This window comes from Muntiacus reevesi, chromosome 9 (genome assembly GCF_963930625.1).
Source record: "Muntiacus reevesi chromosome 9, mMunRee1.1, whole genome shotgun sequence".
Lineage (NCBI taxonomy): Eukaryota > Metazoa > Chordata > Mammalia > Artiodactyla > Cervidae > Muntiacus > Muntiacus reevesi.
Genome location: NC_089257.1, coordinates 62,938,478 through 62,957,754, shown reverse-complemented (window position 1 = coordinate 62,957,754; position 19,277 = coordinate 62,938,478). Strand labels below are relative to the sequence as shown.

The 19,277-nt window shown below is 50.0% G+C and overlaps 1 protein-coding gene and 1 long non-coding RNA gene across 4 annotated transcripts in view; one reads left to right on the top strand and one right to left on the bottom strand.

The window, feature by feature from the left end:
- LOC136175192 (uncharacterized) overlaps positions 1–19,277 on the top strand; it is a 43,424-nt gene that overhangs the window by 5,481 nt on the left and 18,666 nt on the right. For all 3 annotated transcript variants that reach the window (XR_010664438.1, XR_010664437.1, XR_010664436.1), the window contains exon 2: positions 12,991–13,163. This is a non-coding gene — a long non-coding RNA (uncharacterized lncRNA). The remainder of the gene's footprint in view (positions 1–12,990; positions 13,164–19,277) is intronic.
- Positions 1,567–17,405, bottom strand: SCN2B (sodium voltage-gated channel beta subunit 2). Its single transcript, XM_065945513.1, has 4 exons — positions 17,171–17,405; positions 8,157–8,323; positions 7,644–7,854; positions 1,567–3,778 (listed from the first exon to the last, which is right to left on the bottom strand). The coding sequence occupies exons 1-4, from the start codon at positions 17,238–17,240 to the stop codon at positions 3,582–3,584; spliced, it is 645 nt and encodes a 214-aa protein (XP_065801585.1). The 5' UTR covers positions 17,241–17,405; the 3' UTR covers positions 1,567–3,581.

The window sequence follows — 19,277 nt, the reverse complement described above, 5'->3', positions numbered from 1 at the left end:
TCTGTTTATTGCAGCCAATACATCCAAGCAAGGAGACACACTGCGGAAGAAACTCAGTCTGCTCCCAAAAGCAGACGCCTCACAGCGGTTGGGTCACAGAGGACAACCCGAGTTTCTCTCCCCACCACCTCTTCCATCATCACATAGTACATCAGTCCTAGAAAATGCATGAGTAGCTGTGTTTTCCCCTCCAAGTGCACAAACAGCCATGAGAACATTCCATAATTTGCCTTTGGTGAATCAACTCAAAACATTGAGAAATGATTGTTTTCCGCCCCCACCCAATGTAACTTTTGGGGTGGATGTAGTGAGATGTCCTATATTTGTATATATAATATATCTCTACCTATATATAGACTATGTACAAATGCATCGGCAAGCTTCAATAAAGGACAACATCACCAAGAGGCACAGCAAAAGACACAGGCTGTCTATCCTTAAGACACAGATAGGAAGAAAAATCTCTTGATTCATCACCTGTTCCAATTGCATCAAGCCATTCCTATGGCCTGGGAATATCTTTTTTGGACCTAGCCAGTATTTTCATTTGTCCCTCTGCTTAACCTGACCTTGCAAATACTTACCAGCCTGGCCTCACCAAGGAGATTCACAAGGAGAAATACGGATCCAGCTTCTCCTTTTTATAAATCGAGAATAAACTGTGATTAGTCCGGAGGCAGGGGGCAGACAGCTATTTCCAAAACCAGTTCCAAGGCACCTCAAGGCATTTCAGTCCTGAAAAAGTGTGCTCTGTTCTTTATAAGCTAAATCCCATGGGTTGGCCAGCCCATCTCTCTTTACAGGGACCCTTAATTAGGAGAAAGAGACAGGTAGGGGGTCTCGAGAGAGCAGGAGAGGCAGCAGCAGTTGAGAAAACCAGCGGAGTGCAGTGATGGGAATGTGCAGCCAGAAGTAGGGCTTGAGCCCCACGGTGCAGGAGGAGGTACACACTAGAAAGCAGGGTGCCGAGGGGACATCTCACCGGTCTCCCACCTCTACTCGCAGAAGCCCCGTTTTGTTCCCAACCTCATTGCCTTGGGGGAGGTAGCTCCATGAGGCCTCTGGAAGAGGCTCTTAAGAGGCGTGGGAAGAAAGAGCATATGTAGATGGGCACCTGGGACAGAGGTGGTTCCTGGTCCCTCCCCATTGGCTCGGGTGTCTGAGGCCCCTGGAGAGGCATTGCTCTCCCTAGGACCCTCCAAGTCAGGGCAAAGAAAGGAAGGAAGCTGAAAGTCTCAGGCTTCTTTTATAGAGAGTAGAATTTCTTAGAATAAACCCAGGGAATCTTGCAAATAATTCCCCTAAATGTTATGAAAAAGAAGAGTTCCCAGCATCTGCACAGATTCTTCCTCATCCTGGAAGAGGAGAGCACTTGAGAAGTTGCCCAAAAAAGCGAAATCTGCAAGGGGCAGACATGTTATTACAACCACCCTTGATCTCGGCTGGAGATCAAGGTGCCCACCACCCACCTCTCCCCTCTCAGCTGGTTGGCTTCAAGGATGGGCAATGTCCAGCCACCCCAGGCATCCTGGGGGCTTAGCCCACCCCCCATTGGCAGTGTGTTGATTGGCAGTTAGGTACTGATGACTTAGAATTTCGAAATGAGCTGGACTCATCCCACCTTGGAGCTCTCAGGCTGTGGCCCATCCCCCGCTCTGTGCGCACTCCGCCTGGCCTCTCACCCTCTTCCCTATTGTATCCTCCCTTTTTCCTTCCTTTCTTCCCTTCCCAGGGCCCAGATTCTGGAATCTCTTCCTTCTTCTCCTACCCCAGCCATGGAAGCAGTAGCTGCAGAGGTGGAATTAGATGCACCAAAAAAAAAAAAATCTTGGTTCCCCACAGTGCTGACCTAGCGGTTCCCAGCTCTGTTATGGCTTTGTGTACATCCCCAGCACCTGGCCCAGTGCCTGGCACATAGGAGATGCTCAATAAATGGATGATGAGTTGAAGTGAATTAAAGTGAATCGTCCATATTCTATTGTTCTCTCCCCTTTGCTGGGCAGAGGCAGAGAATGGTCCCAGAGGCTGCTGGAGTCCTGTCTTGGCCCCATTTACCCAGACTCGGGTTCTGGGGTACTGGGCACTGACTCCCTGAACCTGAGCAGGGCCTGAGCTCTGAGAAAGATTGGGAAGCACTGCAGAGGGTCCGCCTGGGGCAGGGTGGGGCATTCCGGCAGCTCTGCCCTCCCACTGCCATCATCCCATCCCAGCCTCAGTCACAGCCCGAGGGCTGGACTCCCAAGAGGTGAGTGGGGCTGGAGGAGCCGGACTCCCTCTCCTCATCTCTTCCACAAACTGTAGCTCTGTTGATTCAAACTGGAAACTGAGAAACCCAAGGAGAAGCAGGGCCCCTGGTTTCTGTGAATCTGACCCTCAGTCTCTTGGTCTGTAGTATGAGTGACTAGGCTAGTTGATCTCCAAGGGCCTTCCAAGGCAGTTTCTCTCTTTCATCCTCTCCTGAGGTTTAAGCAATTCCCTCTCCGTGTGAGTAAAATGGCAGTGAAAGTTGGCTCCCCACGAATGCTACTCTGCTCTCCACAGAGAGAAATCGTCCAGGCGGGGGAGGGTGTAACATGGCTCCAGATGTGACATGGCCACAGGGTCTCAGAGGCTTCCCTCGGGGCCAAAAGCCAGATGAAACCCTGCTGAGGCTCACGGGAATGTTTGAGCAGAAGCCCTCCGCTCTGCACACCAGCTCCTCCGACGTGGCTCCCACCCGCTCCCTCCTCCTCTCCACACCCGAGGCGGCTCCTGGCCCCGTGAGAGCCGCCACCCTGGGCGAGAAGGCAGTTGACAGGGAACTCCATGCTACAACAGAGGCCCCAGCCCCTTGTCTGTCTCCGCTAACTTTGAACTTCATCTCCTGTTAGTGGGTAACTGTGGTGAAAAGGGGCCACCAGCACACAGACGCGACCCCGGCCCCACGGCCTCGCTCAGCAGCCCTTGGGTACTTTTCTCTCGCTTGGCAGCCAGTGGAGACCCGGGCGTCTGTGGAAGCAGACATGGGGGGAAGGGCGAGGAGTAGAGCTCCGCCGGCCAAGGCTTGTCTCTGGCTGCCTCCAGCCCCGGCTCCCCTTCCTTCCACACCCAGGAAACGCACAGGTTTCCTTCAACAAGCCCCCAAGTTCCAGGAAGCCGTCATCACCCCCATGACGAGGCCGCCCGGGGCCTCGCGCCCCCGCCTTGGAGGGGCAGCCCCAGGGCCCCGTCCCGCCTTCAGGCCCCCCTGAAGCCACCGCCAGATCAGCCCACGCCCTGGGCAGGCTGCACAGCGGGCGCCTGCCCTCTCTCCGCGCCCCTCCCGCAGGCCTCCTGCCTCCTCTCAGCGGCCGGCAGTCTTCACCCCGCTTCTCCTCCCCCCCGCCCCCCACCCAGGGCCCACACTTCCCAGACGCCCGGCAGGTTTCTCAAGTCACAGAGAGGTGGGTCGCTCTTGGTGCAGGGGACAGGGAGGAGGGGCTCAGAAGGAGGCCCCCGGCGGGCCCTGGGTCCGGGCTCGGGGGAGGCACACCAGAGAGGGCGGGCGGGCGGGGCGGAGGGCGGGAGCGCGCGCGCGGGCGGGGGCCGCGGGCCGCCCGCCGTTACTTGGCGTCGTCCGCGTTGCCCTCCCCGTCGGTCTTGCCCTCCTCCTCCGTCTTCAGGTCGTCCGTGCTCAGCTTCTGCTCTTTTTTCCTCCTCACGCACTTCACCACCATCAGCACCAAGATGACCACAGCCAGAAAGCCTCCGACGGAGGCGCCCACGATCACGGCCACCGTGGAATCGCGCTCGGGGGGCTCTGGAGAAGGAGCGGAGACAGACCCGCTGAGCGCTAGGGCTGGAGAAGGGAGCCCCGCCCGCTGGCCCCTGCTCCCTGCAGCGCGCGCGGGTGGTCCTGACTTCACTCTCCTCTGGGAAAGCTAGGCAAAGCCAAAAATCAACCCAGCCTCTCAGCGCCCCGCCCACCCCATAATCCCAGGGCACCTGAAATCCCCAGGAATGGGCGGCCCCATACTGTATCCAAGAGGATGGGCTTTGAGGTCAGTGGACCCAATCTGAGTCCCGATTGTACGGTTTTTCCTTTTTTTTTTTTTTTTTAACACTTCTTTAATAACATTTCTTTGCGACCTCATGGACTATACACTCCATGGAAATCTCCAGGATAGAACACTGGAGTAGGTAGCCTTTCCCTTCTCCAGGGGATCTTCCCAACCCAGGGATCAAACCCAGGTCTCCTGCATTGCAGGCGGATTCTTTACCAGCTGAGCCACCAGGGAATGAAAAAGTAGGAAGTCAAGAAACACCTGGAGTAACAGGCAAATTTAGCCTTGGAGTACAGAATGAAACAGGACAAAGGCTAATAGAGTTTTGCCAAGAGAACACACTGGTCGTAGCAAACACCCTCTTCCAACAACACAAGAGAAGACTCTACACATGGACATCACCAGATGGTCAACACCGAAATCAGATTGATTATATTCTTTGCAGCCAAAGATGGAGAAGCTCTATACAGTCAGCAAAAACAAAACTGGGAGCTGACTGTGGCTCAGATCATGAACTCCTTATTGCCAAATTCAGACTTAAATTGAAGAAAGTGGGGAAAACCACTATATCATTCAGGTATGACCTAAATCAAATCCCTTATGACTATACAGTGGAAGTGAGAAATAGATTTAAGGGACTAGATCTGATAGACAGAGTGCCTGATGAACTATGGATGGAGGTTCATGACATTGCACAGGAGACAGCATCAAGACCATCCCCATGGAAAAGAAATGCAAAAAGGCACAATGGTTGTCTGAGGAGGAGTTACAAATAGCTGTGAAAAGAAGAGAAGCAAAAAGCAAAGGAGAAAAGGAAAGATATTCCCATTTGAATGCAGAGTTCCAAAGAATAGCAAGGAAACATAAGAAAGCCTTCCTCAGCGATCAAAGCAAAGAACTAGAGGGAAACAACAGAATGGGAAAGACTAGAGATCTCTTCAAGAAAATTAGAGATACCAAGGGAACATTTCATGCAAAGATGGGTTCGATGAAGGACAGAAATGGTATGGACCTAATAGAAGCAGAAGATATTAAGAAGAGGTGGCAAGAATACACAGAAGAACTGTACAAAAAAAGATCTTCACAACCCAGATAATCACGATGGTGTGATCACTCACCGAACCAGACATCCTGGGATGTGAAGTCAGGTGGGCCTTAGAAAGCGTCACTACGAACAAAGCTAGTGGAGGTGATGGAATTCCAGTTGAGCTATTTCAAATCCTAAAAGATGATGCTGTGAAAGTGCTGCACTCAATATGCCAACAAATTTGGAAAACTCAGCAGTGGCCACAGGACTGGAAAAGGTCAGTTTTCATTCCAATCCCAAAGAAAGGCAATGCCAAAAAATGCTCAAACTACCGCACAATTGCACTGATCTCACATGCTAGTAAAGTAATGCTCAAAATTCTCCAAGCCAGGCTTCAGCAATACGTGAACCATGAACTTTCAGACGTTCAAGCTGTATTTAGAAAAGGCAGAGGAACCAGAGATCAAATTGCCAACATCTTCTGGATCATTGAAAAAGCAAGAGAGTTCCAGAAAAACATCTATTTCTGCTTTATTGACTATGCCACAGCTTTTGACTGTGTGGATCACAATAAACTGTGGAAAATTCTGAAAGAGATGGGAATACCAGACCACCTGACCTGCCTCTTGAGAAACCTATATGCAGGTCAGGAAGCAACAGTTAGAACTGGACATGGACCAATAGACTGGTTCCAAATAGGAAAAGGAGTACGTCAAGGCTGTATATTGTCACCCTGCTTGTTTAACTTATATGCAGAGTACATCATGAGAAACGCTGGGCTGGAAGAAGCACAAGCTGGAATCAAGATTGCTGGGAGAAATATCAATAACCTCAGATATGCAGCTAACACCACCCTTTTGGCAGAAAGTGAAGAGGACCTAAAAAGCCTCTTGATGAAAGTGAAAGAGGAAAGTGAAAAAGTTGGCTTAAAGCTCAACATTCAGAAAACTAAGATCATGGCATCTGGTCCCATCACTTCATAGGAAATAGATGGGGAAACAGTGGAAACAGTGTCAGTTTTTATTTTGGGGGGCTCCAAAATCACTGCAGATGGTGATTGCAGCCATGAAATTAAAAGACGCTTACTCCTTGAAAGGAAAGTTATGACCAACCTAGATAGCATATTAAAAAGCAGAGACATTACATTGCCAACAAAGGTCTGTCTAGTCAAGGCTATGGTTTTTCCATTGGTCATGTATGGATCTGAGAGTTGGACTGTGAAGAAAGCTGAGGGCTGAAAAATTGATGCTTTTGAACTGTGGTGTTGGAGAAGACTCTTGAGAGTCCCTTGGACTGCAAGGGATCCAACCAGTCCATCCTAAAGGAGATCAGTCCTGGGTGTTCATTGGAAGGACTGATGCTGAAACTGAAACTCCAAATACTTTGGCCACCTTATGTAAAGAGTTGACTCATTGGAAAAGACCCTGATGCTGGGAGGGATTGGGGGCAGGAGGAGAAGGGGACAACAGAGAATGAGATGGCTGGATGGCATCACCAACTCGATGGACATAAGTTTGAGTGAAATCCAGGAGTTGGTGATGGACAGGGAGGCCTGGCATGCTGCGATTCATGGGGTCGCAGAGTCGGACACGACTGAGCAACTGAACTGAACTGAACTGAGTAACATTTCTTTTATTAAAAACTTCTCTTAACAAAAATTTTAATTTTTAAAAAGTAAAATATAGAAAAGCTGCAGCATTCCCATATACTCTTTACAGTTTGACCAATTAGTAACATTTTGGCAACACTAACAAATTTGCCAATTTGTTTTATAAATTTTTTATTCTATATTGGAGCATAGCCGATAAACAGTGTTGTACAGTTGTACAGTTTCACGTGAACATCGAAGGGACTCAGCCATACATGGACATGTATCTGTTCTCCCTGAAACTCCCCTCCCTTCCAGGCTGCCACATAACATGGAACAGAGTTCCATAGGCTCTACAGTACGTCCTCACTGGTTATCCATTTTAAATATAGCAATGTCTGATTGCACTATTTTTTAAAGTTCTTTTTAAATTATTTATTTTTTTGCACCAAATCTCAGTTGCTGCATGTGTGATCCTTAGTTGTGGCATGTGCGATCTTTAGCGGCAGCATGCAAAGTCTTAGTTACAGCATGTGTGATCTAGTTTCCTGACCAGGGACCGAACCCAAGCCCTCTGGACTGGGAGCGCAGAGTCTTAACCACTGGACCACCAGGGAAGTCGCTGTACTATTTACTGTGTGACCTTAGGTACCTTACATAGCCTTGGTTTTCTCATCTGTAAAATGGGGATGAGTAAGGGTTGTATAAGACGAAATGAGATAATGCATATAGAGAGTGTACCTGTACCTATAACTGAGACATAGTAAGTGTCCAATAAATGAAAGCTGTTCTCAGGATTCTTAAGGTCATGATCATGATGGATAGCATCATCAGGACTCTCAGAGACACAGTCCTCAAGGACTGGAAGGAGTAGAAGAGATGCCTTCCACCCAGCACACGCTGTGGCTCCCACCCCTCAGGAGGGTACAGCCTCTCCCAAGGCGCCCACTAGCCCTGCTGGAGAGTAGTGGGCTGGGAACGGGCAGGGCCCCCAGCAGCCTCTCACCTTCCATGAGGACCTGCAGATAGATCTTGCCGTGGCCGCGGTGGCGGTCAGGCGGGTTCATGATGTAGCAGTTGTAGGTGCCCTCATCCTCCAGCTGCACTTTTCTCAGGGTGACTGACACGTCATACTTGCTGGGGTTCCCCGAGAACTCCACGCGGTCTCGGAACCGCTCCAGCTTCAGGTTAATGATCTTCATGCGGAACTGGAGGAACTGAATGGGGGCGAAGGACAGGATGGGGTGGGGGGCTGGATGAGCGAGGAGCTACAAGGACAGCAGGACCCCCTCCCCCACCCCTTACCTGGAAGGGAGGCAGTCATCTCCAGATCTCTGCCGCCCTCCCAGGGCCACCAAGGTATGACAACACACCTCTGCCGATGCCCTGGGAAGCAGACAGCCCACCAGGGTATGCCGCAGTCCTGGTCCAAGGCAGGGACAGGTGGTGGGAAATGGGGGCTTCATGCTGTGGGGCTCCTGCCTCCTCCCCCATCCCCTGCCACCATCCCAGGGCTCACCATCTCCTCAGAGCAGTTGTTACACTCCTGGTAAGTCCAGTTCAGGGAGAACTGTTTGTGGTTCACGGTATAGCAGGAGTTGAAGGTGCAGGACAGGCGGGCATCAGAGCCATTGAGGACGTTGAGGGTGTTCGGTACTGTGACTTCCATGCTCCTCCCTGGTGGCACTGTGGACAAAGTCACACCCAGTGAGGATTCTGGCTGACGCTGCCGGGGAGGGGAGCAGAGCTCGGGCAGCTGGCTGGGTCCCTTGTGGCTGCAATTTATCAGGGGGTGGGGTGGAGTGGGGAGGCAAAACTCATAAGGGGTGCCTGATGTGGCCCTTGGAGAGAAGTGGGGGACAAGACAAAGCTGGGGTGAAGAGAGATCAAAGCATCTGCAGAGCCAGGGACAGACAGATGGCCTCAAGCCCTCCCTCCACCTGGCTGTCATGACGCCACAGGACTCTCATATGGCCACCTGATGGCTGAAGACCTTGGACAAGGCACTGCATTGTGCTGGCCTAGGTTTCCCTTCTTCCCACCGCTTCCAACCATCTCAGCAGAGCCCATGCCCTTCCAGCTGCAGCTGCAGTGTCTCCGGGGGCACGCAGCCTGAAGGACAGATGCAGAGGCCTCGTCCTGCATACCCCAGGGCCGAGGAAAGCCTGTGCACTCAGCCCAGCCCAGGGTGGGGATGGCAGCTGAACAGAAGAACAAGCACAATTCAAAGGGACCAACCGATGGGTCTACAAGGATAAGAATCCCTTTTGGAGACATCAGGCCTGGACTGCAAAATGCCAGTGGATGAATGGACTGGATGAATCAAACTGGAATCAAGACTGCTATGAGAAGTATTAACAACTTCAGATATGCAGGTGACACCACACTTATGGCAGAAAATGAAGAGGAACTAAAGAGCCTCTTGATGAGGGTAAAAGAGGAGAGTGAAAAAGCTGGCTTAAAATTCAGAATTCAAAAAACTCAGATCATGGCATATGATCCCATCACTTCATGGAAACAATATGGGGGAAAAAATGAAAAGTGGCAGATAATATTTTCTTGAGCTCCAAAATTACTGTGGACAGTGACTGCAGCCATGAAATTTTTTTTAAAAAAAGCTTGCTCCTTGGAAGAAAAGCTATGACAAACCTAGACAGCATATTGAAAAGCAGAGACATCATTTTACTCACAAAGGTCCATATAGTTAAGGCTATGGTTTTCCCATAGTCATGTAGGGATGTGAGAGTTGGACCATAAAGAAAACTAAGTGCCAAAGAACAGATGCTTTTGAACTGTGGTGCTAGAGAAGATTCTTGAGAGTCCCTTGGACAGCAAGCAGAGCAAACCAGTCAATCCTAAAGGAAATCAACCCTGAATAGTCATTGGAAGGACTGATGCTGAGGCTGAAGCTTCATTCCTTTGGCCACGTGGTGCGAAGAGCTGACTCATTGTAAAAGACCCTGATGCTGGGAAAGATTGAGGGCAGGAAGAGAAGAGGATGACAGGATGAGATAGTTGGCTGGCATCATCAATTCAATGGACATGAATTTGGGCAAACTGAGAGATAGTGAAGGACAGGGAAGCCTGGCATGCTGCAGTTCATGGGGTCACAAAGAGTCAGACAGGACTGAGTGACTAAACAACAGCATAGAGGAGAAACAGTAATACTAAGTATCAATCATCCATTCACCCATATACCAAATATTTACCAAACATTTCTGAATCACCTTCTCTGCCCCCCTAGACACTCATTCTAGGCCCCAGGGTTATTGCTGTGATGGAAGCAGGCAGAGATGCCCTAACTGAGTTTGTATTCTAGGGAGGGGGACAGATGTTAACAGGGAAAAGATAATAATGTAACTTTAGTGATACACAGCAAGGGCTGTAAATAATATAAGGTGCAGGGTGCTGTTTGACATCAAAAGTCAGGGGAGGCCTCCCCAAGGGGTGCCCTGTAGGTGCCCCCCCCCACTCGAGTGAGGGAGTAAGAAGTTTTCAAATTTTGAAGGAATCTGGGGCAGGAGAACATCCAGAGGAAAGTTCCAGTGGTTGGAATGAGCATCACGTGTCTGGGGCACAATCCGGCAGGTGATCAGAGGGGCAGGTGGAGAGAGCTGAGGTCCCAGACTTAGGCAGGGACCAGGCTGCCATTCTTGAGATAGGAAGCCACTGGAGGGTGCCCAGGGAGCAGCTAGGAGGCACGAAGTTCCCATTAGACACGGCTCAATCCTAGCTCTGCTTTCTATCAGCTGGGAGAACGTGGGCAGGTTCTTCCACCTTCTGAGCCTCAGGCACCTCCTGTGTAAAATGCACCGATGATACCTACCTGCTGGGGTTATTATAACAATTAAATAAGACAAAACATACAAACCAAAGGGAAGAGGAATTCCCTGGCGGCCCAGTGCTTAGGACCCGCACTTCACTGTGGTGACTGGGGGTTCAGCCCCTGGTTAGGGAACTTAAGATCCCGCAAGCTGCACAGCATGGGCCCCCAAAAATTAAAAAATAAAATAAAGCAAAAGGTAGCCTTAAATTCTCCTCAAATTCTGCCCCATAGAAGGAAGGGCTTCCGGAGCACTCTTCTGGCAGGGGCTCCTTGGAGCCTGGCCCCTCAGGATAGCCCCTTGGCCTGGGATTTGGCACAGGGCACTCCTTCTGCAGAAGCTGTTTTTTGTGCCAAGCTGTGGAAGCCCCACCCCAGACGCAACCGCACTGCAGCCTGGAAGCAGGGATAGCAAAGTCCTTCCGCTCAGCTCATCCCTCGGGATGAGTGGCCAGGGCCCAGTAGGCAGCACTTAAGAACAGGGGATGCTCTGAAACCCTGGCCCCCGGAGGTCAGGACCTAACAGTAGACAGCGGGGGCAGACAGGCGGCCCCACCTGCAAGGACAGGCTGCTAGGTGTGCTGAGGTGCACGTCAGGGGAATATAAACTGGGGAGGCTGAGCCCAGAAGAACAAAGCCCAGTTCTTACCTCCCCACTCACAGCGTTATGAAAGCACTGAGCAGGGCGCCAGGCTAGGAGGAGGTGTGCGGCAAATGCCATCTCTACCCCCGCTCTGCAGAGGCGGAGGAATCTGCAGGGAAGGAGCCTGGCAGGGCCTTGTCCTGAGCTTACCTCATATCCCGGGAACACCCTGCTTCTCTAGCACCTTCCCTGGGAAGGGTCTGCCCTTTCCCAGGGCTCCTGAGCCAAAGGAGCCTCCAAGTGACATTAGAAAGTAGGTCGGGTGAATCTGGGTGGCCCATCCCTGCCTCTGTCCCACCCCAGCCCACGACATCACTCCACACACAGAACTTGAACCCTACCAGGAACCCCCTCCACCTTGAAGAAGCTAGCACTCTTCGGGGAGGTCGGGACCCTGGGGAGCGAAGGGCCTTTTCTGGCCCGAGGTGGGGAGGCAGCCAGAGAGGTGCAATGCGGGTCCCTGCCGCATCTCTACCGCACGTCCGGCAGGAGGCACCAGGCGGACACGTGTGCCCTCTAGCGGCCAGAGAGGTCAACCGTCAATTCCCAACTGCAGAGGGAAACTCAGGAATTGTATCACAACAGATCCAGCTCCATCATTTTACCAACGAGGAAAGGGAGGCCTGAGAAAGATACACAGCGGATAGGGACAAGCCGGGGCCAGAGTCGTGGTCCCTGACTCCCTGTCCAGAGCCTACTTCCACCTGAGGTCTCCCAGGATCCCAGCTCAGGGCAAAGTCTTGACGTCCTTTCACCAATCCAGGCGCTCCTTTAAAGATGAGTAAATCATCATGCAACACAGGCAGAGCTCTGAGCAAACTTCCGGGCTCCTGATGAACTCTGCTGCTTCAGGAAAGTAGCAGAATCCACAGCTCAGGCCACAAAAGGACTTCATAATAATAACAACAAGGCACTTACCATGTGCCAGGCTCTGTTTTAACACCCTACAGATATCACCCTATGACCACCCCCTACTTTCCAGGTGAAGAAATGGAGCACAAGGAAGTTAAATGAATAGCCCAAGTTCACAGCTAGTAAGTGACAAAGCTAGATTGGAACCCAGGCCGCCAGGCTCCAGACAGAGAGGGTTGAGGGGTGGAGATTGCGTGAGGGGTGGAGATTGCGTGAGGGTGTGGGTTTTGCTCCAAGGGGTCCCAGAGACCAGGCCACCTGCTGTCTGCAAGGCAGGTCCTGCGCCATAACTGTCAGCCCCCAGACTGGCCAGAGGGGATTGGTCTTATTTAAAATGAACTTCCATTCAATAGGGGGCTTCCCAGGTGGTACTAGTGGTAAAGAACCCCCCTGCCAATGCAGGAGATGTAAGAGATGTGGGTTCGATCCCTGGGTTTGGAAGATCCCCTGGAGGAGGGCATGGCTACCCACTCCAGCATTCTTGCCTGGAGAATCCCATGGACAGAGGAGCCTGGTGGGCTATAGGATCACAAAGAGTCTGACATGACTGAAGCACCTTAGCACACGTGCACCATACAAGGGGAGCCCATCATCTTCCTGGTTGTCCCATTTGGTACCAGGTCTGGAGCCTGGGTCTCCTGAATTTCAGCTCATAGAAAGGACATGATCAACAGGGGTAGAGTAAGGATGTGGCTTTTGAGCTTAGTTCCAAAACATTACCAGGGCCCAGGCCCCCTCATTTTCTCCTAGGCGCATCTGGGCACCATGGGCCCCATGTCATACAATGGCCCATCTTGCAGAGATCATGAACATTTGCTCATTACCTGTCAAACACTTTCCTACAGAGACTAGAAGTTAATTGTCCTCATGCCTCCTTCCAGTCTATGAGGTAGATTAATTTTTTTATTGGTTAAAACAAACAAAAAAAAAAGGTTTGTCTAAGCAGAGAAATTACCTCCCACCCTTCTGGAGCAGGAAGATCCCCTGGAGAAGGAAATGGCAACCCAGTCCAATATTCTTGCCTGGAAAATCCCATGGATGGAGGAGCCTGGTGAGCTACAGTCCATGGGGTCGCAAAGAGCCGGACACGACTGGGCGACTTCACTTTCTTCTGGAGCACACGGTCTCCTGCTGCCCCTGACTCCCAGGTGAGTGTGACATGCAGTCCATTTCCTGGGCTGCCTTACCATTTAGACCCATCACCTCAGGGCTCCCCTCCCAGGCCAGGCCACCCCCATGCAGCCATGAGAGCCCTTGTCCTTATCACCCCTCACCCCCAACCACCGCTGGCTCCCTGGTACTTTCAGGATCTCGTCCAGGCTCCTGGGCTTCCAAGTCCTTAACCATCCGGGGCCAACCAGCATCCCAGCCTCATTTCCAGCTCCCAACCCTCCACACTTCCTCCACTCCAATGACTCCAGAGTTCTTGTGTGGTTTAGTCGCTAAGTTACATCCAATTCTTGCGACCCCATGGACTGTAGCTTCCCGGGCTCCTCTGTCCATGGGGTGCTTCAGGCAAGAATACTGGAGTGGGTTGCTATTCCCTTCTCCAGAGTTCTTACTTTTCTGAAAACACCATCTTCTTCCACTCCTCCATGCCTTTGGATGAGTTTTTGCTCCTGGTTGGGATGCGCATTCACCCTGCTGCACCTGAGCCCTCCTCCTTATCCTGCAGCCCCCAGCTAACAAGGCATCACTTCCCCAGTGCCTGAGCCTTCTCCCCAGCCTTCCAGACCAGGAGGCAGAGCAGTATCGTGGCCAAGACTGGCGCTCTCGTACCCTGCTCTGATCTTAGGCAAGACGGTCCACCTCCCAATAGCTTAGCTTCCTCATCTGTAAAACGGGAGGCAACAATAGGCCCTACCTCCTAGGGCTGTTGTGAGGATTAAATACTAAAACATAAAGCTCATGGCAGTGCCTGGTACATGGTCAGCCTCACCAAATGTTAGCTGCTGTTATTATCGCCATTGCTGTTGTTTCATAGCACATGTGATGTGGCATTGTTATTTATGTTCCCGAATCCCTCAGGAGACTCTGGGGAGCTGATTCTTATCCATTTTGACATCCATTTTGACATCCCTGGTCCTAGAACAGTGAATGACACACAGTGGACACTCAATAAAGTCTGTAGGGGGAAGGGAAGGCCTTTCCCCCCATTTGTCCATGTACAGTGGGCTTGAGTGAGGACCAGACTCCATTTTCTAGGCCTTGCCTAACATGACCCAGGGGCTTCCCAGGTGGCTCAGTGCTAAAGAATCCACCTCCCAAGCACAGGTTCGATCCCTGGGTCGGGAACATCTAGTGGAGAAGGAAATGGCACCCCACTTCAGTATTCTTGCCTGGGGAAATCTCATGGACAGAGGAGACTGCTGAGCTACAGTGTCCACAAAAGAGTCGGACACAATTTAGTGACTAAACAATGACGACAACATAATCCAGACTTTGGTGACCAGTCCAGTGACTACGGAGCCAAGGATCTAGAGAAAAGCTCTAGGAAAGATCAATCAGTTGGATTGCTTCTAATTGAGGACAAGTCTCACCTGCTTCTGCCATGGGTACCGCAGGTTGACCAGCTGTCCCCTGCCCCTTTGTCAGCTCTATAGTTATCCTTACAAACTCAGCCTCGTCATAGCCCTGCCCTTATCACGTGTGGCATCCCCCCATCTCAGGGACTGTTGCTGCTACAGCCACCAAAGTTTCCTTGTCCACCTGACTCCTTGGCCTTGGAGCGCGAGAGCATGCCTCATCACAGCACCAACCAAGTTCAAGTTCAAGGTCTTCACTCTTGCATCCTCCCCCCATCCAGGTTTGCAGAAGCTTTAGCTTCCTCCCACCACCACCTCACAGCCCACACCCTGACTTCTTCACCCCAGACTCTATCTTCCCCTGAGCCACACCCTGGTTCAGGTCCCCCAGACACCCTCCCTTTCTTCACTTAGGGAAGGCTCTCCCTCCCACAGGAAGCTCTCTCTAATTCCCAGAAGAGATCGCCTGTCCTGCTTCCCCACCTCCTTATACACTGGTCACACACCCAGCTCCACTCTTTTTGCCCGTACTTAAGATTCTTTAATCCAAATTATTGTTAGCCTGTGCTGTGCTTAGTCGCTCAGTTGTGTCTGACTCTTTGCAACCCCATGGACTGTAACCCGCCAGGCTTCTCTGTCCATTGGATTTTCCAGGCAAGAATATTGGAGTAGGTTGCCATTTCCTCCTCCAGGGGATCTTCCCAACCCACGGATCGAACTCACGTCTCCCGCACTGCAGGCAGATTCTTTACCATCTGAGCCACCAGGGTGGCCCGAGAACACTGGAGTGGATAGCCTATCCCTTCTCCACAGGATCTTTCTGACCCAGGGATCAAACCAGGGTCTAGTGCGTTGCAGGCTGGTTCTTTACCAGCTGAGCTAACAGAGAAGCCCATTTTTAGCATAGCAGTACCATTTCTCAAACATTGGGGGGCAGTAGAGTTCAATGGTTAAGAATGGGCTGAAGTCAGACCACCAAGGGTTCAAATCTCAACTCCCTTTAAACTATTCCTGTGACCCTATTGGGCAAGTGACTTATCTGTGCCTGTTTCCTTATCTATACCATGAGAATCACAGCATATCTACCCCACAAGATTACCAATTGCCTCAGGAGTAAACAAGATATGCAGTGCATGGGCATGTGAAAAGCATTCATAAAGGTTAACTATCATTGAGCGCCTTCTATGTGCCAGACTCAAAAAACCCCAGCCAGTAGATATTCTTCAGTTCACCCAGGAAAGAGGTGAGTAACTTGGCAATAGTATGAAGTAAATGACAAAGGTGGCTTTAAACCCAGATGGAATCCAAAGCTCATGCTCTCTCTACCACCCGAGCTTCTATAACACTCCTGCTCTGTTAATACATCCAATAATTCAGCAAAGCTCGTTTGCCTCATCGTGCAGGCTGCCAGGGGTCCTGTGCTGTCTCTGTTTAGCACTCCAGCCCAATAGCCAGCACGTATGCTGTCACTTCAGTCATGTCCGACTCTTTGTGACCCCATGGACTGTAGCCTGCCAGCTTCCTCTGCCCATGGGATTCTCCAGGCAAGAATACTGGAGTGGGTTGCCATGCCCTCCTCCAGGGGATCTTCCCCACCCAGGGACTGAACTCGCGTCTCATGTCTCCTGCATTGGCAGGAGGGTTCTTTACCACTAGCACCACCAATAGCCAGCACAGCATGCCAGAGAAGGAGAGAGAAAGAGGGTTAAGGAGAGGGAGTGAGAAAGAGACTGTGACAGGGAATATTCCCACTGACAGTCCTTGGACTGGATCCTCAATTGCTGCGCCAGCAATGAGTAAAGTTCAAAAGCAAGAGTGAAACTACCTAGAAAGCAGGTTTGCAAGTAACTCCCTCGCCCACCTACCCACCAAGAAGTCCATGAGTGGCCAGGTATAAAATTAGCATTTGGATCTCTTGACAGTCTGCAAGGTGGGTGGTGGGGGCGGTGCTGGGCAGTTTGGAGACATGATCTAAAGGGCCACAACCACCCTCAGTCCATGAGTTGCTTTTTTTTTCTCCTGATCCCTTCACCTGACCCCTCCCCCACTCCATCTGGCCCAAGCCAGAGAGTTTCTTCATCAGCGCCTGCTTCAGCAGTTCTCATCCCAATGCAGAGATCATTCCTCAAGCCTGCTTCCCACCTACGCCCCCACACACAGCAACAAATCAGTGGTACAGATTTCCATGAAGCCAGACCCAGACTCAACTTTCTGCCCCCTACTCCACCACCGAATACTCTTTTCAATACCCTAAATCCACCAGATTCTGAAGATTCACAGACATTAAGTCCCAGATCATCTGTAGCAGCTGAAAGCAAAAATCCATGAAGAGGCTCTGCAGATCAACCTACCCCCTGCCCCCACCCCCACATAGGTCCATTTCAGGGAAATCCACAGAAAAATCACCTCTCTTGACACCTCCGGGGAGCACTCAGATCCCCTGACCCAGCGTTTCTGTGACCAGATCACCCCAGCGTTATGCAGTCCCCCAGTCCCAGCACCTCTCTCCCCAAGGACACCAAGGGAAGCACAAGCAATGTCTTCCTTCCTGCCCCCGGCCCCCATCCTCCTCCTGTTGCAGCTGCACTTCTGGACCCCTCAGGAGCATGCAGATGTGCAGTCTGACTTACCCAAAGAGAAAAAGAGAGTGAGCCCCGTGAGACGGAAGGCAGGGCGAGGTAGCCAGGCATTTCTGTGCATTTTCAGACTGAGATGTTTGTCGGGTGGGCTAGGGGAGAGGGTGATTTGAGGGGCCGAGGGCTACGAGGGAGGAATGGTTAGATGCTAAAAAAAAAAATGCACGGATGTACTTCAAAGACACATACAACATTAAGGAAGCTTTATTTCCATCTCTCTAATATGGCCGGCTTGTATGTTGCTGCTAAAAAGAGAGAGGGAGTGTGGAAGGGAGAGAGAAAAAAGTGGATGGAGTAAATTTTGTGGTTGGTGGATTTCGAAAAGCAGGTGGGAGGGCATAAAAAAGTCTTTCTGCAAAGAAAAAAGTCCCTCCAACAGCAGCACTAAAGTATGGCCTGCCTTTCTTCTTCACTGGAATGATTGTTGCGGTTTGAAAGTTGTGTGAGGAACCCATTTATCTCAAAGCTGCTGCGGGGTGAATTCTTTTTTGTCATTTAAAAACACCCAAAAAAGGAGATGATAATTTTTGTTTACTTGGAATGGGTTCAGGAAGTAGGCTGGGAGATTTTCAGGAAGTAAGAACTTCCTCATTTTTCTAGCATTTCCACTGAAAACAGAACAGCAGATTGGTGTCAAAATGTCTAAGAGACTTTATAATCAAATATAATGTGAACTTTGGGGAATCCTGATTCAATCAAATCAATAGTAAAAAGACATTGTTGAGATCACTGGGGAGAAAACAAATATGGACTGTGTGTTAGATTACATTAATGAAGAATACTTCATTTGGGGGGTGTCATAAAAAAAATTGTGGTTATGTTCTTTAACATTTTTCTGTAATACACACTGGAATGTTCATAGTTGAAAAGATAGGATAGATGAAATTTGCTTTAAAATATTCCAAGAAACTCCAACTAATAAAATAAAATTTAAAAAAAAATAAAAAAATAAAAATAAAACTCAACATTCAAAAAACTAAAATAAATAAATAAATAAATAGAATAAAACATAAAAACTGAAATTAAAAGCTCAGGGAAAATTTTAAAAAATAAAAATAAAATAAAATATTCCAAGAAAAAAATTACGGGGGGAGGTCGGTGACATAGGAGACATAGTAGTTGTTGACTGTCGAAACTAGTGATGGATGCAAAGGTTTACTGTAGGTTCACTCTTTCGTTGTGCATGTTGGAAAATACTTCCTCTGAAAAAGGAAGAAGAAGGAAAAAAGCTATAATTGTAAGAGAATTTGGGGTGTAGTACCCAGTCTTCCAAGGAGACATTTGAGGAGAACACAGATTCTCATGCAGCCACTACACGCACTTGTGATGGGCCACTGAAGAACCAAGAGGGAGCCACTTGCATCTTAGAACATTGACTGTACCAAGTCTGAGCAAGTCTCTGCCTCATTATAAGGCTGGAAGAAGTGATTTCTTCTCTCTTCTTTAAGTTTATTTTTTCATTGGAGTATAATTTCTTCACGATGTTGTGCTGCTTTCTGCCGTACAGCAACATGAATCAGTGTATACAAACATCCTCTCCCCCTGGAGCCTCCCTCCTCCTCCCATCCCACCCCTCCCGGTCGTCACAGAGGACGAGTTCAGCCCCCCGTGTTACACAGCAGCTTCCTACTAGCTGTCCAGTCTACACATGGTAGTGAAACAGGAGACAGATGCTCCCCACCCCAGGGTAACGCAGTTGGAGATCCATTCCCTGTGGAGCAATATAATATATATACATATATTAATAATATAATTCCCTGGTGGCTCAGACAGTAAAGAATCTGCCTGCAATGCAGGAGACCCAGATTCGATCCCTGGGTCGAGAAGATCCCCTGGAGAAGGGAATGGCTACCCGCTCCAGTACTCTCACCTACAGAATCCCATGGACGGAAGAGTCTGGTGGGCTACAGTCCATGCGGGTGCAAAGGGTTGGACACGACTGAGTGACTAACACAACAACAATAATTGTTGTTGTTCAATAATTATATGAACTATTAATAATATGTATGATTATATATTCATATAATATTCATTATATATATGAATAATTATATGAGTGAATTATAATTACATGCTGTTGTTCAATAATTACAACAATAAT

Coding starts and splice junctions, on each gene's coding strand:
- SCN2B (XM_065945513.1), bottom strand. CDS start 17,240: ATGCACAGAAATGCCTGGCTACCTCGCCCTGCCTTCCGTCTCACGGGG. Junction 8,324..17,170: donor CACTCTCTTTTTCTCTTTGG/GTAAGTCAGACT, acceptor CTTTGTCCACAG/TGCCACCAGGGAGGAGCATG. Junction 3,779..7,643: donor TCTGCAGGTCCTCATGGAAG/GTGAGAGGCTGC, acceptor CTCCTTCTCCAG/AGCCCCCCGAGCGCGATTCC.